This window comes from Lepidochelys kempii, chromosome 5 (assembly GCF_965140265.1).
Source record: "Lepidochelys kempii isolate rLepKem1 chromosome 5, rLepKem1.hap2, whole genome shotgun sequence".
In the NCBI taxonomy this organism is placed as follows: Eukaryota; Metazoa; Chordata; order Testudines; family Cheloniidae; genus Lepidochelys; species Lepidochelys kempii.
The window spans coordinates 34,144,875-34,159,762 of record NC_133260.1 but is presented as its reverse complement, the minus strand read 5'-3'; the positions used below and the strand labels follow the sequence as shown (position 1 = coordinate 34,159,762).

At 41.1% G+C, this 14,888-nt stretch overlaps 1 protein-coding gene across 1 annotated transcript in view; it reads right to left on the bottom strand.

Moving 5' to 3' along the window:
• The window catches only part of NDUFS4 (NADH:ubiquinone oxidoreductase subunit S4), a 60,198-nt gene extending 56,066 nt beyond the window's left edge, over positions 1 to 4,132 (bottom strand). The window contains exon 1 of the mRNA XM_073343923.1: positions 3,960 to 4,132. Coding sequence (XP_073200024.1) covers positions 3,960 to 4,045 — 86 coding nt within the window. The 5' untranslated portion in view covers positions 4,046 to 4,132. The remainder of the gene's footprint in view (positions 1 to 3,959) is intronic.
• Between the last annotated feature and the right edge of the window lie 10,756 nt (positions 4,133 to 14,888).

Below are 14,888 nucleotides of genomic sequence, written 5' to 3'. Positions count from 1 at the left end.
TCTTGCCACCCTCCAGTTCTGAAGATTTTGGCAAATCCTGCTACATTATTCCTATATCTAATTAAATAGACAAAAGTTACATCCAGCGACAAGGCAGAAAACGCCTTCTGTAAATATCACGTGAAGTCTGAAATTCCTATCATCTCTTCGGAGAGAGGAAGCAAAACCAAAGCATTTCAACTAGAATAAAAAAAAATTAGAAAAAATGTAGTTTAAATGTAGTCTCTGTAGATTTTTCTTCCAAGTCCTCAAAAAATTTCATTTTATGACAATTTCAATACAAGACACCAAAAAAGATGAAGGTCTATGCAAATCATTATTATCTTGTTAAAAGCAGCAAAGTTTAACAGTTGAGATATAACACCTTAAAATCAAGCGCATTATGAAGGTGTACTGACACTTCATCGTAACTCAGTATCTTTCTGGCACATTGTCTTCTTCAGGTGGGGTGTGTGTCAAAATCCTGAAAGTTGCTGTATGTGGGCACATGGATGCATCCATGCAGAGCTCATTGCAGGACTAGAATGCACCTGCTGTTAAATTCCTACAGCTGAGATATTTTTGATTCAACTGTTTGGGTGGCATTTGACCACAATGCTAAAATATTTCAATTAAGAAATGCTATTTTTAGGAGGTTCCACCACTACACCCACACATACACTTATGTAAAAAAGGATTACGGGGTAAAACAGCAGAATAAAATTTTCACAACTACCACCACTTAAGTGTAAGTTCTTCCAACTATGGCTGGATTTAGGGGCAGGCAACCGCCTGGGGTGCCAGGCTTGGGGGATGCCAATTCAGGGTCCTATTTTTGTTGTTAGCAACAAAAGGGAAAATAGAATGTTTCAAGTAAAATGTTTCAGGTATTCCGTATGTAGATTCATTTTCATTAACCTCCTAGAATGTTCTGGACCTTTGCAGAATCTTGTGGAACCTTCCAGAGTTTCTGAGAACTACATTTTCCTCAAACTTCCAAGAATGTTATCAGCCATCCCCTTGTGGGTATATGAGGGGTGGGGCATTGCCAGTCAGTCTTCAATGACAGGGATAAATTATGCATCAAAGTCGTGAAATGGGCTACAAAATAAAATATAAGGTATTCAAAAGTTTAACAAATGGGCGGGGGACGCTGAAGACACTCCTCGCCTGGGGTGTCATTTGGTCAAGGGCAGGCCCTGCATCCAGCATCACTTTTCTGGGCTCCTGAGGAATCTTTACGTAATTTGCTCCAATAAGCTTGTCACATGCATTCCACTTTCCTCTTACTCTACTTAACTGCCACTTGATTTAACAAGATAAAATAAACTTCAGAGTTTTTTAAAAACTCAGGACAGAAAATAGTCACAACTTGATAGCTCTGAAGCTGCATGCTCTAATGTCAATTTATTTGTGAAGAATTATGGGGGTCCTGAATCTTCTGGGACTCTGATACCCTGTGTTCTGCTGGGTCTAAATATATATAAAAAACATGAATGCTGTTTCAGGCTGAACTCAGAATTTCCTTGATTGTGGGTGTTTAAACTCAACCTTAAAATCATTCAGAATCAAGCCTTGATCCTCCAATTCATTGTACACCGGTGAGTCAACTGCTGTGCTCATGCAGAGCCCCAGAAAGTTAATGGGGCTCTGTGTGCACTTAGCAACCCATGGTCATGCAATGAACTGTGTACCATAAAGTATTGCAAACCCTGAGCTCCTCACAGAATAAAGGTTCTATTTTCCATTTTTACTTATATGACTCCCCCCACCATTACCACAGTAACTGAGTGCATCACGTCTGCAAAACAACCCTGTGAGGTAGGGAAGTACTACACCTCAACCCCGATATAATGCTGTCCTTGGGAGCCAAAAAATCTTATATCGAACTAGCTGATGATCCACGGAGCGTGCAGCCGTGCCCCCCAGAGCGCCCCCCTTTACCGCGTTATATCCAGATCCGTGTTATATTGTGTTGCATTATATTGGGGTAGAGGTGTATTTTGAAGATAGGAGACTGAAGAGACCAAGTGACTTGCCAAAGGTCACATACAGGAAGTTAAAGGCAGAGAAGAGAATTGAACTTAGCCAGTGCACTATCCACCATCTTTCTTCTTCTTAAGTATAAACAAAGGTCATTTTGCATAGTTAAATAAAAACCTCAAGCATTTAGTATTAAACAAAAGGCTTTTTCAGTGCTATCTTTATTTTAGAATCTCTTGCTACACGTTATTTTAACTGATGTTTGACCTTTGTGCATGGGAATTAATAAAGTCAAGTTCATATTAACAGATTCTAAAGCAGGGGGTTGGACTAGATGACCTCCTGAGGTCCCTTCCAACCCTGATATTCTAGGATTCTAAAGAATTTCACAACAGATACAGGAATCATTTTACACAGTGTTGAATTGCTGTCACCTCAAGGAGGAGGACACCAAGTAAAAGGACAACCAGAGTACCAAAACAACAGAGGGAGAAAGAGAGACGGTTAATATGACCAAGTACACTCATCCAAAAAAGACCATTGGTCCTTGATGTTCCACAGAGGCTCTTTTTGTTTTTGAGATACCTCTGGAGAGAAACCTCCCTTGCAGTGAGCCGCATGGAACTCATTTTCTCCACTGAGGAAGGGGAAAGGGCACCAAGATAAGAAACTTTGGTCTGACGGTGTTTATACATCTCAAGCCTGATGTTTAGATCAGTGGTTCTCAACCTTTACAGGCTACTATGCCTTGTTCAGGAGTCTGACTTGTCTCCCATAGCCCAAGTTTTACCTCACTTAAACTACTTCCTTACAAAATCAGACATAAAAATACAAAAGTGTCACAGCACACTATAACTGAAAAATTGATTACTTTCTCATTTTCCCCCATATAATTATAAAATAGATTGACTGGAATATAAATACTGTATTTACATTTCAGTGTGATACTTCAGCCTGTTTTTCACTTGTGAGCCTTGTCTGAAGCCCAAATCCCACCACCCGGGGGCTGAAACATGTAACTTATCTTCCTGTAGCCCTGTGGCATGGGGTCCTGAGCAACTGTTCTGCTTGTAGCTCCCAGGTTAAGAAACACTGATCTAGATGAGTTGAGTACCCCCTGGGAGACCTCTGCATACCCCCAGGAATACACGTACCACCCTTGTTGGGAACTACTGGTTTAGATCACCAAGCCTAAGGTCTCTGGCTTAATAAACAATAACACAGAAGTCTTACAAAGCTTTCAGCCTTCAAGACATTTTGCAACCATTAACTAATCAACAACTTGTTGAGGGGGCCAGAGGAAGGGCCCAGGTGAACAGCCACTATATTTGATGTTCTCTGTGTATATAAATCTCCCCACTGTATTTTCCACTGAATGCATCCGATGAAGTGAGCTGTAGCTCACAAAAGCTTATGCTCAAATAAATTGGTTAGTCTCTACGGTGCCACAAGTCCTCCTTTTCTTTTTGCGGATACAGACTAACACGGCTGCTACTCTGAAACCTATATTTGATCTGCAACACCAGAAGGGTGACGATAAAGCAAAAGCACTGCAGGAGGGCAGAGGGATCATACCAGGGGGGCAGAATAAGGACCACCACCACTTTCTGTCTCCCTCACACCTCGGCAAGAGGCCATCGCCCTCAGAAACTGGGCACCTTGGGCCTGTATTTCAGCAGCGCTGGGGGCCAGGCCCCTGGTAAGCCCGGGCTGCGGCGACACAAGCCCCTGCAGGGGCCCGGGGAGGGAGGAATGGGAAAGGCCCCGAGAACCCCTCCCCAGTACAGGGGCTGCGAGCGCCGGTTACACGAACCCCCAAGGGGGTGCTCGCTCTCTCCGGCGGGGAGGGAGGTGGGGACGGAGCAAGCACCCGTTATCCCCCGAAAACAGCCGCCCCGTTGCCCACCCCGCTGACACCAATGGGCCGCAGGGCCCGCGGCCGAAGCCAGTCATACCCCGCCCTCCGGGCCGGGAGGGGTGTCCGGGGCCCCCATTACCTGGCCGCAGGCAGGCAGGCAGCGAGCGCTCCTCTCCCCCTCACAAGCTGCCTCCGAGCCGCTGACATTGACAACGCCGCCGCCATGATAGCAGTGCCGGAACCCCTGCGAAACGGCGGCCTCCTAGGGTCAAAACTCCTCCGCCCAGAGAGGAAACGCGAAGGCGCCAATCATCAGCTACCTTCCGGCAAGCGCGGGACGTGGGGAGGGGGAGGAGGAATGGCAAAGGCAAAGGCAAAGAGGGTGGGGAGGGATACCAGGCAGGGAGCTACCTGGAATGGATCCTTCCGATTTTTTACATCCAAGCCCCTAAATTGTAAAATACAGACGTCCAGGGATTCTTGGTGTATCAAAAAATCCCAGACCCTGACATAGTGTAGTGCAAATGCACTACAAATTGTTGCAAATTGGCACCTAGGAATTTTTGGGCCTATTCCTCTCCTAATTAAATGTCATAAACAGAGAACAAAAGAATGCTTGTCTTATACAAACAATTCAGACCCTGATGCATCTGGAAGCAACTTCATGACAAATATTCCGATTTAGTGCCTGGATCCTGCTAGATCAAGCTAAGTTTTGGCTACAAACTCCAGTTTTACCATGTAAACCAAGGGTGGCCAACCTGTGGCTCCGGAGCCAAATGTGGTTCTTCAGAAATTAATGTGCGGCTCCTTGTATAGGCACCGACTCCAGGGCTGGAGCTACAGGTGCCAATTTTCCAATGTTGGGGGTGTGCTCACTGCTCAACCCCTGGCTCTGCCACAAGCCCTGACCCCACTCCATCCCTTCCTGCCCCCTCACCTGAGCCACTGTGCCCTCACTCCTCCTCCCCCCCACCCCCAGCCTCCTGCATGCCATGAAACAGCTGATCGCGAGGGGGAGGCACTGATCGGGGGGGCTGCTGGTGGGTGGGAGGTGCTGGGAGCGGGCAGGGGAAGGGGGAGCTGATATGGGGCTGCTGACGTATTACTGTGGCTCTTTGGCAATGTACATTGGTAAATTCTGGCTCCTTCTCAGGCTCAGGTTGGCCACCCCTGATCTAAATGTGGTGGATGTGCAGCTTTTCCTAGTCAACCAAAATAATCCATATTCCAACATGTTGACAGGGGTGCTGGAACAATTTTTATAGTGGAAGTGCTGAAAGTCATTGAACAAAACTATAAACCTTGTATATGATGGAAACCACTTCAAGCTAGGCACCCCCAGCAGCCCCAGTTCCAACACCTATGCATGTTGTGGTTCACTTTCTACAATGAATGCCATTAGAACCACTATCAGAGGGTAGCCATGTTAGTCTGTATTCACAAAGCAACAAGGAGTCTGGTGGCACCTTAAAGACTAACAGATTTATTTGGACATAAACTTTTGTGGGTAAACCACAACTTCTTCAGATGCATGGAGTGAAAATTACAAATGCAGACATTATATAATGATGCATGAAGCGAAGGGATAACCACTCATATCTCTAAAAGTGGAGTGAATTTTTTTACTTCACCACAGTAACCGGAGAGATTGACATATATATGTTGTAGCCAAGAACATACTATGTTGCTAAAGGTATAGAAGAATTCCTGTAAAGGAAGACTCAAATGCAGTTGGTTAGTAATAATACGATTTGGGTCTTCCCTGCCAAAACCAGGTGAACCTTGACAGATTCAGTTGCTGGATACATGTTTGTGTGGTTCTGTGGTACCATGATACACTGAGATCTGGATTATTCGGAAGGGCTAGAAGGAATTGTTTAGATGGTAAAAATGGGGCCATACTGCCAAAAAGTTAACAAGACCAGGTAGATATGGGTGCCAAATTAGAATTTTTGCAACTTTCTTGTACCAGAATGGGATGTGTCCTGATTTTTTTGGTGAAATAGTAGGAACACTTGTTTTCAGATTTGACAGTACAACTTCTGGGTTTGTGGCCAACATTTGGCAGGTTCTGCAAGGACTCAGATGCCAGATCCAAGTTTTTGCAGTGCTGATTTACTGGGGCATACCAGTGTTTAGATTTGTAAGGTGCAGCTGGAGCAGCTAAAGCTAAAAATCTATTAAGTGGAACTTTGAAGATTGGAACAAAAAACTGGAAGGGCTCAGGTGCTAGATTCAAGCTCTTTGGTACTATTGTACTGGGATCCATTGGGGCCTGGGTATTTTATTTTGTATTTTTGTTGTTGAGGGAGCAGGAACAGTCACACTTGTTTTCTTTTTAAGCAATGGACTTTTTGAAGTGGGACCCACAACTGGACAGATCTGGGTATTTGCAGTGCCATCATACTGGGATGTGTTGGGTACAGACTTTTTTTCCGCCTTCATAGGAATTGCTTCTATATTTGTGCAGTAGAATTAGGAGGGATGAAACCAAAAATTGAGGTGCCAGATTCAGGGTTCTGTGACCCCGTCATGCCAGGATGTGTACTAATTTTATTTCGTGCAGCAGCTATACTTGTTCTCTGTTTAGCAATTATAATTTAAGGGATGGTTGTCAAAAATTAGCTGGATCCAGTAGTATCCTAGAGTCAGATCCAGAGTTTTGCCATGCTGTTGCCCTGGGGTGTATTGAGGTTAGAGCTCGTCAAAAACATTTCATAATTTTTTTTTTGCATTGCTTAAGTCAACTGATTGAGCCCTAGCAAATCCTTAACATAGGTCTGGGCTGTAAATAGAAGTTGCACCTGCTTAACTAAAGATATGATATTGCACTGATTTAATTAAATTGGTGCAGTTTATTGTGGACACTCTTTCATCATTTTCAAACAGGTTTACCTTTGTTTAGCTGATGATGTGTATCCACACATAAAGTTGCACTACTTTAACTAAATCGGTGCAACATCATTCCTTTAGTTAAACTGATGCAACTTCTATGTGCAGTCCAGACCTAAGTTAACTCCTTAGAAAATTTATGTGTTTCATGCATCCAAAAAGAGAATTCAGCCAAAGTCTTGATTTTTGACACAGCAGCAAAACAGGAATTACTTTGGGAACGTCCACACTCTAATGAAGACTTAAACATTTTATTTATAATGCTGGCTACAGGCTGGTCTACTATCACAGTTGTACTATGAAAAACGTTCCGTCAAGACTGAAACAGTCTGCATGGCAGCACTAATTTTGCTGAGTAATATTTATCTTCATGGTACCTATTGTTTTCTATAAAGATTTAGGGTAATATTTTCCTTTTAAATATGTGTGAGCAAGTCCCATATATTTCATTGGTTGTTGCACACATGTTGTAAGTACTCAAGAAGAAAATTTAACTTTTTATTATTATTCCTTTCCTGTAGGAATAAGATTCATACAGATGATTTTACTCCGCTTCAAAGTAAATCAGTCTGACACAGAGAATTCATTGGTGCAAATAGATAGCAGAGTAACCAATATAAAGCAAAGTTCTACTGACATTCCCTAAATTACTATTATTTAATGTTTGTGCTGTACAATGTGCAAACATGTAGGAAGACATAGCCCTGTCTCAAAGAACTTACCATCTAAAGAGACAAAGAACAGAGGAAGACTGGGGGGAAAGGATATAACATACAAGTAAACCAATCACAGTGATGACAGTTAACATGCAATATTAGCTCTGTTTTTATTTGTTTGTTCTACGGCTTTTATATATGGAAACTGTAGTTTAAGTGGCCATCCAGACTTAGGCCCTGATCCTGCAAACATTTAAACATGTGAGAAGTCCCAACTTAATGGGTCTACTCACATTTGAAAAGTTACTCACATGCATAAGTATTTGAAGGCTTGGGGCTTTACTTTGAAAGCGTGGCTTCTTTGGTTCCATTTTGTAGCCAGAAAACTTTCTCTCACTGATGAAACGTCAGCCACAATTCTACTTGCAGGTTTTTTTGCAAGTGTTTGCAGTGGAGCAAAGTCTTTCCCCCTATTGTAAACCCTTCTAAAGTCTGCATGCCAAGATACTATTTAATGGAGGATTTTGCTTCAGAAGCCAATTTCTATCTTAAAAGATCAGTGAATATAAAAATGTGGGGTGTGGGAGGATATGGTGTATCTAAGTGCAATCCTCAAATGATAGCCAGGTTGGTGGGGAAAGGGACAGCTTTCTTCAACTCTGTTTGATTGCATGTGAAATTTACAACAGAGCTGGAGTTATCTGCTTTTAATTTTTTCTCTTTTGTCTTCAATAAAACACCACAGCTCATACAGGAGGAAAAAAAATTAAAACCAGGCAACCTCAACTCCATTGTAAGTTTCACATGCAAACAGACTTACAGAAAAACTCCCTTTATCCCTTGCACTTCCATCCTTGTGAACTAAAAATTAAAAACAAAAGCAACCTCTCCCACCCTCCCACTTTTTATACCCACTGTTGTCAAGTGATACACTGATGTGACCCAAAATCTTTTAAACTATTTCCCCGGAGGCCACCAAGGAATCCCAACTGACCCACTACCATCAGAATGAGTGATGGGAGGCTGCTGAGATGGCAGCTCACTTCTCTCAGGCTTGTATAGCTGCCATCCTGAGAGATCTCACCATCCACCACTGGTGCAAGTGACATAACCCACGGGGCTTTAAAAATCCCTTTCAGGCAGATATTGCTGCCATGGTGGAGAGAGAACTCCTTCCACATGCACCATCCCAGTGAGTGATGTCAGGCCACTGGGATTTACAATAAAAACCCTCAGGCTTGTCTAGCTTGCCAGTGCTGAGAAACTGCTTTTATTGTTTGACGTCAGCAGAGATCAGTTAGCCTTTTTTGTACTGTTTATTTGGAAGGGGGTGCACAACTTAAACATCTGTGGGGTAATTTCTGCTTCTTCTTTACTTGAAGCAGGAGGCAAAGCAGATTTTAGTCTGAATTTTTATAGCCATCTGCTTTCTCATATTTTTGGAAGATTTTGGTGCCCCTGACCGAGCCATTTGGGATGTCTCAGAGCAATAAAAGGAGAGCAATTCATATTGGTTCTAGTGCTGTAAGCAGCCCAGGTCAGAAACACCTTGATAGATAATGTTATCTGATCACTATCTTTTCTGAGAAGAAGGCCTTGCCTAGTCCTTCATTTGAAATTGAGACTTCAGGAAATGTTTCTATCCAATATTGAAAAAACTGTTATTTGATTAGAGCCTTGTCTACCAATTTTCAGTGCCAAATTAAATGGAATCTCTTCAGTTCATCCATCTTTAGAATCTCTGCTGATGCTCTTAAGAGTATATCATCAAAACTAAACTTGGCCCGTGAGGTGACAAGTGGTTTGGGAAATAGGGCATTGGTTGTAAGAGAACACAGTTGGATATGAAAAAGAGGGATTCTGAGTTCTTGAATAAAATAATATTATTACAAACAAGTGCCATAGAGTAATTTTGCATAACTGTAGTACAGGTAACACCAGTTTTCCAAACTCCAAATTTCCATATTATCCAAAGTTAGGAAAATGGTCCTATATATATGTACATATGTAAGCCAGCATCCATTTTTATAAAGCTTTATGTTTTAAGAGGTTTCAGATGATCCATGAGACCTTCATAAAAGCAGATTTTTCTATATCATATAAAGCAGATGTAAATAAATAATAAAAAAGTTGAGAATTTAGAAAATAAATAACAGAAAAGACTCCTTGATTAACCAATCATTTATTTAAATGTGTACACTGATCATATCTTTGCACAAGTTTTTGTTTGTCTAGTTTATATCACTGGATGTTCACCCTTACACTGCTCTGATCCTTACTGAGCCATGTAAACATGTTTTAGAGCCAGGATGCAGCACAAAGTAGCCTCAATGCACCAGAGAATCTTGCCAATGATATGTCAAATGTTTCCTATCAATTCTTTCAATATGTTCTTAACTTTTTTGACTCAACATACCTCCAGCATGGCTTGGACTGCAAACTACAGATTTGATTTATTTGGCTGGTCTTGCTGAAATGGCATTAATGATTTTGGAGGGATTAGTAGAAGAAGAATAAAGATATATAACAAAAAGCACTTGTAATACAGTGGCCTTCCCCCACACAAAGGTAGGTGGAGAAAGAGTGAACTAGGGTCTTATTAGATCAGATATATAGGGACATAGGAATTACTATACTGGATCAGACTCAGGGTCTATCTATTTTAGCATCCTGGCTCCAACAGTGGCTGGCACCAGATGCTTCAGAGGGAAGTTAAAAAAACCTCATAATAGGCAGGTGTTGGATATTTTGTTCCCAGCATGAAGGTCTCATCCTACTCTCTGTTATTTAAGATGGGAAACAGTAGGTTTTATCTCCCTTTCAATATATTTTTGTAGCATTAACTATTTTAACTCTGGATATTCTTATTATTCATATAAATGTCCAATCCATCTTTGAATCTTGCTAAATTCTTGGCTTCAACAACATCCAGTGGCAGTGAGTTCCACAGTCTAATTATTGGTGGAAAATATTTCCTTTTCTGAGTTTTGAATATGCCATCTTTCAGTTTTGTAGGAAGGGGAGAAATATCAAGGCTCATTGTGTCTCTCCACCCGAGCCCAACCAAGCTCAGAAATAGGATCATGAACTGAGAAACTGACAATTTTGCTGCACTGCTTAAAGAAGATGTTTTAAGATGGATGTGTTTGCTTTCTTTCCTGGTTAAGCAAGCCATCTGTTGCAAGCTATTTTGCTCCTTCTTGTGGATCAGGCTGAAGAAAGTGCCAGTTTTGAGTCCCCACATGTTGGTTCTAGGGGAACCCAGACATCATGGAATGCAGCACAATGCAGCCACATCCTCAGCCACTCACACCACCAGCATGTCCCCAACATATTTCCTACACTGGGGTGTCTTGGAAGAGGGTGGTGCATAACAGTTTAGGGTTCCCACATGCAAGGAAAATCCCCAGCTATCTATCTAGGTGAAAGGGAGTCTGTAGTGTGGGCTAGGATTTGGACCAATATATCTAGGAATACTGGAAAGAACACATTTAAATGTGACAGACCCCTTTTTGCCAACCCCAAATATTTAAAAATCTGGAGTCAGGGTCCACAATTTCATGAGATTAAGAACACAAGAACATAAGAATGGCCATTCTGGGTCAGAGCAAAGGTCCATCCAGCCCAGTATCCTATCTACCGACAGTGGCCAATGCCAGGTGCCCCAGAGGGAGTGAACCTAACAGGTAATGATCAAGTGATCTCCCTCCTGCCATCCATCTCCACCCTCTGACAAACAGAGGCTAGGGACATCATTCCTTACCCATCCTGGCTAATAGTCATTAATGGATTTAACCTCCATGAATTTATCCAGTTCTCTTTTAAACCCTGTTATAAAAACAGGGGCTGTGCTTTTGATTCCCTATGCAACAGCTCAGGGATTGTAAACACTAATGTTATGGCTGCTTCCTTCCTGCATTGGTATGCTGCTTCCTGGTGTATCCAAGCAGGGGCAATCAGAATCTTTTACTAAAATCCAGCCTCACATATTTTAAATTGTGACAGTGACTTTCACCAGATTAACGACGTTTGAAGTTGAAGTCTGTGTTTGTGGTGTCACAATTAGTTTTTGCAAAGAGAATTATGATGTCACAAAGAGACTAGGACTCCTGTAGGACAATGGTTGATGAATTCTTGAAGAATAGAAGTACTGTTTTCATGCAACTATCCCTAGTACTGAAAGAAAAAGAAAAAATATCAAAAATCTTATTTGTGAACTGAATATTTTCTAAATAGAATTTACAAAATTTCTAATGAGAAGTTTACAGAGCTTCAGTAAGGAAACATTTTTAAAAATCTGGTTTTGCTTCATACATTGGTAAAAGAATACTTAAACCTTACCAAAAAATAGTCCAAAGGTCAGGTTTCATGCTATATATATATTTCATGCATTTGGAATCTTGCCAAGAGTAGCTTTAATTTGCACATCACACTTTTCCCAAGATTTGCTGTTCATTGCTTTTGTAAATCAGTGCTTGTGGTTTGCTTATTTGAAATTAATCTTCCAATTTTTCTCCTTTTCAGACCCCCTTTAGATTTTTGTAGCCTCTCTTCTTACTGGTCAAAAATCTTGTATTAAAAAAAATTCCAGATGGGACTGCTAATTTCATGAATGTTAAATAGGAGGTTTGTGTTCTATCACTTTCCAATGTATCTGAAAAATCAACTATGAAGGATGTAAATCTTGAGAGAGTAGGACCCTCAGCTGTTTATTAAATAGTCAATAAAATGAGTACTTCCCAAAACTCTTGAGATTATGTTAAAGGATATTTTAAGTTCATCTTTACAGGGTTTAGTTTAAAAAAAAGCTACCTGTTAAAATCATATTTAGTTATATTGCCGGTGTTTGGTCACAGTGTCATTTATGATGTAATTTCTACACTTTTTCCTCCAAGTGATATTCTGTAACCTGTATTTAATTCATCACAAAAATGAAGATCAGAAAAAAGTGAACTACTCACTCATGCACTTCAGTGTAGTTTCTCTGAAGGCCTGAAATCTGTTTTGTAATTAAACTGAATCATGTATTAGCATAAAAAGTTACTGATGGGATCATCATTCTAGTAGCTATGCAGTTTCTATCTCATAGGTAGGTTTGTAAACATGATATACAAAATAATATAAAAATGGAGTGAAATGATCAATTTATTCTATTTAAGTTTACGTGAAATTACTTTGGAACACTAAATTGTCATTATTTCTATAGAGTAAAAATAATGTTCTTACTTTTGGAGCCTATAGATTAAATTAATACCAAAAACAGACATTAAATTCTTCAAATCAAGTGATGAGTTATAGCACACTATTGCAACAGTTGGGGAGTACAGGATGGAGCTATCCCATGCCATTAAAAGGCTTAGCATATTAATAGCCCTTTGACACTATCAGTCATTCAACTGCAGGACTCTGCCATACAGAAGAATAGACTACTCAGTGGCAACAGGAAGCACTGGCAAAGCAAAAGTGACGTTAATTCCCTGTTAAATGAAACTGAACTATTGTTTTGAGATACATCATATATGAAAACAGTTGCCTACTTAGGGTAACTTTCTGTTACATTTTGCTTAACAGAGATAGTTTATCAAGTTTAATTTCAGCAAAGACATTAGTATTGCAACACAGCTACTACCATTTAAACTCACATTTAATCTGAAACAGAAAATGGAAGATCCATATAAATCTTTTTTTCCAGATCAGTATATCAGGGCATCCTATGTGAGTTCAGTTTTAGCCAATATAAACAGTTAAGTTATTCATACTTGCCTCTTTTGATTCAAACATTAACATGTCAAAACTAAATCAGGGAGGATATAATTGATCCATGTGTTGTCAAAGCAAGACTTTAACTTGTAAATTATGAGAGGTTATATACTCATTACAGGTTGAACCTCTCTAGTCGGCACCCTCTGGACCTGACCGGTGCCGAACCAGAGAATTTGCCAAACCATGGGAGATCAATGCAGAATGTCAGCGGGTCTCCATAGGTGCTAGAAGTAGGGGTGCAGGAGGTGCTGCAGCACCCCCAGGCTTTACGCCCAGCATGGCCCCCCGCCCGGGAGCCCCGTTGCCACCCGGGGTCCCGGTTGCTACCCGGGGTCCCGGTTGCTGGCCCCAGGTCCCCCTCCCTCCCATACCTCGAATGCCATGAATCAGCTGTTCACAGTGCTCTGATAGCGCTGGGAAGGAGTAGGAGGAGTTGGTAAGTGTGGGGCTGCCGGCGCAAGACAGGCACGGGGGGGAGAGGGGCAGAGGGGGGAGCTGGCGCCGGTGGATGCTCTGCACCCACTAATTTTTCCCTATGGGTGCTCCACCCCGGGAGTCGGTGCCTATGCCAGACCATGGATGTTGCCGCACCAGGGAGTGCCGGATTAGAGAGGTTCAACCTGTACTTTTTCTCTTCCTGCTTCTCAGTGGAGCAGTCACTCAGGTGACAGATTCATTAGGTTGTAGAATTACATAATCTTTGCCCCCTGCTAATTTTATGTATGTATTTATTATTTCCCCTCCAGTATTTAGTCTGGTTTCTAAACCTTATTTCACCTACTATCTTTTGTTTAAGTCATTGTTTCAAAAGGGGGAAATATTTATTTCGGGGAAATTATCTTTTTTTCCAGGAAGGAGGGAGAAACAGGTTTGAATGAGGGAGACTTCAACGAAGAGATTTGTGCAATCCCTATTGTGTCTGTGTACTCTTCCCATCATTTCAGATGATTTAATTACAAACAAACAACCCATCTCATTGAAATTACTATTCTCACTTATTTTTTGTTCTTATGCCATCTAAGTATAGTGGAAAAAACAGACAACTCTAATACATTAATTTAAATTACAAATTTATTTTTTCTTCATATACAACATACTAAAATGTCACTGTTACGCTCACATTTGCTTCTTTGCATTTTTATTTATGTTTGAATGCCCTTCCTAATTTTCATTTCCCATTATAGTTGTATATCAGTTTTATATTGGGAAAGAGAAGAGTTAAAATATCACACCACTGTAATAAAATTGCCCTGGTAAGATGTACATATTTCAGTGGCCACAAAAATTGTTATGAGAAACATTACATAGGGATATCAGAGTTTTGTGTTGGGGGCTGGGGGGGAGAGGGGGAGGGCTGTGGTGTTTTGGTTTTTTTTAGCTTATCATTTAGCTTACCCAGTGCATTTCCCAGACGCTTAGTTTCAGAGCCAGCCTGACAAAATAATGGTTGTTTTAGCTTTTCCTGAACAGTAGCTCAGGAACATGGAACTAAAAATTTTCACAGCTTTTTGGTGTTTCCAACAATTCATAGTAAGCCATAAAGATTAATTTTTGCATTGTAATTTTCCTGCACAAATCGTCTGCCCAGGTTTCCATATGGTTTTAGTTTAATGCCCATGAATCTTTACCTCTGTTATTCCTTGCCCCCTTTTATTGGAGTTCACTGGAGGAAATGCTATTAGATGTTTCCTTTTTTGCAGGAGAGGTGGTTGCCTTGAGAAAAGGGAACACGTGATGAAATATAAGAATACATT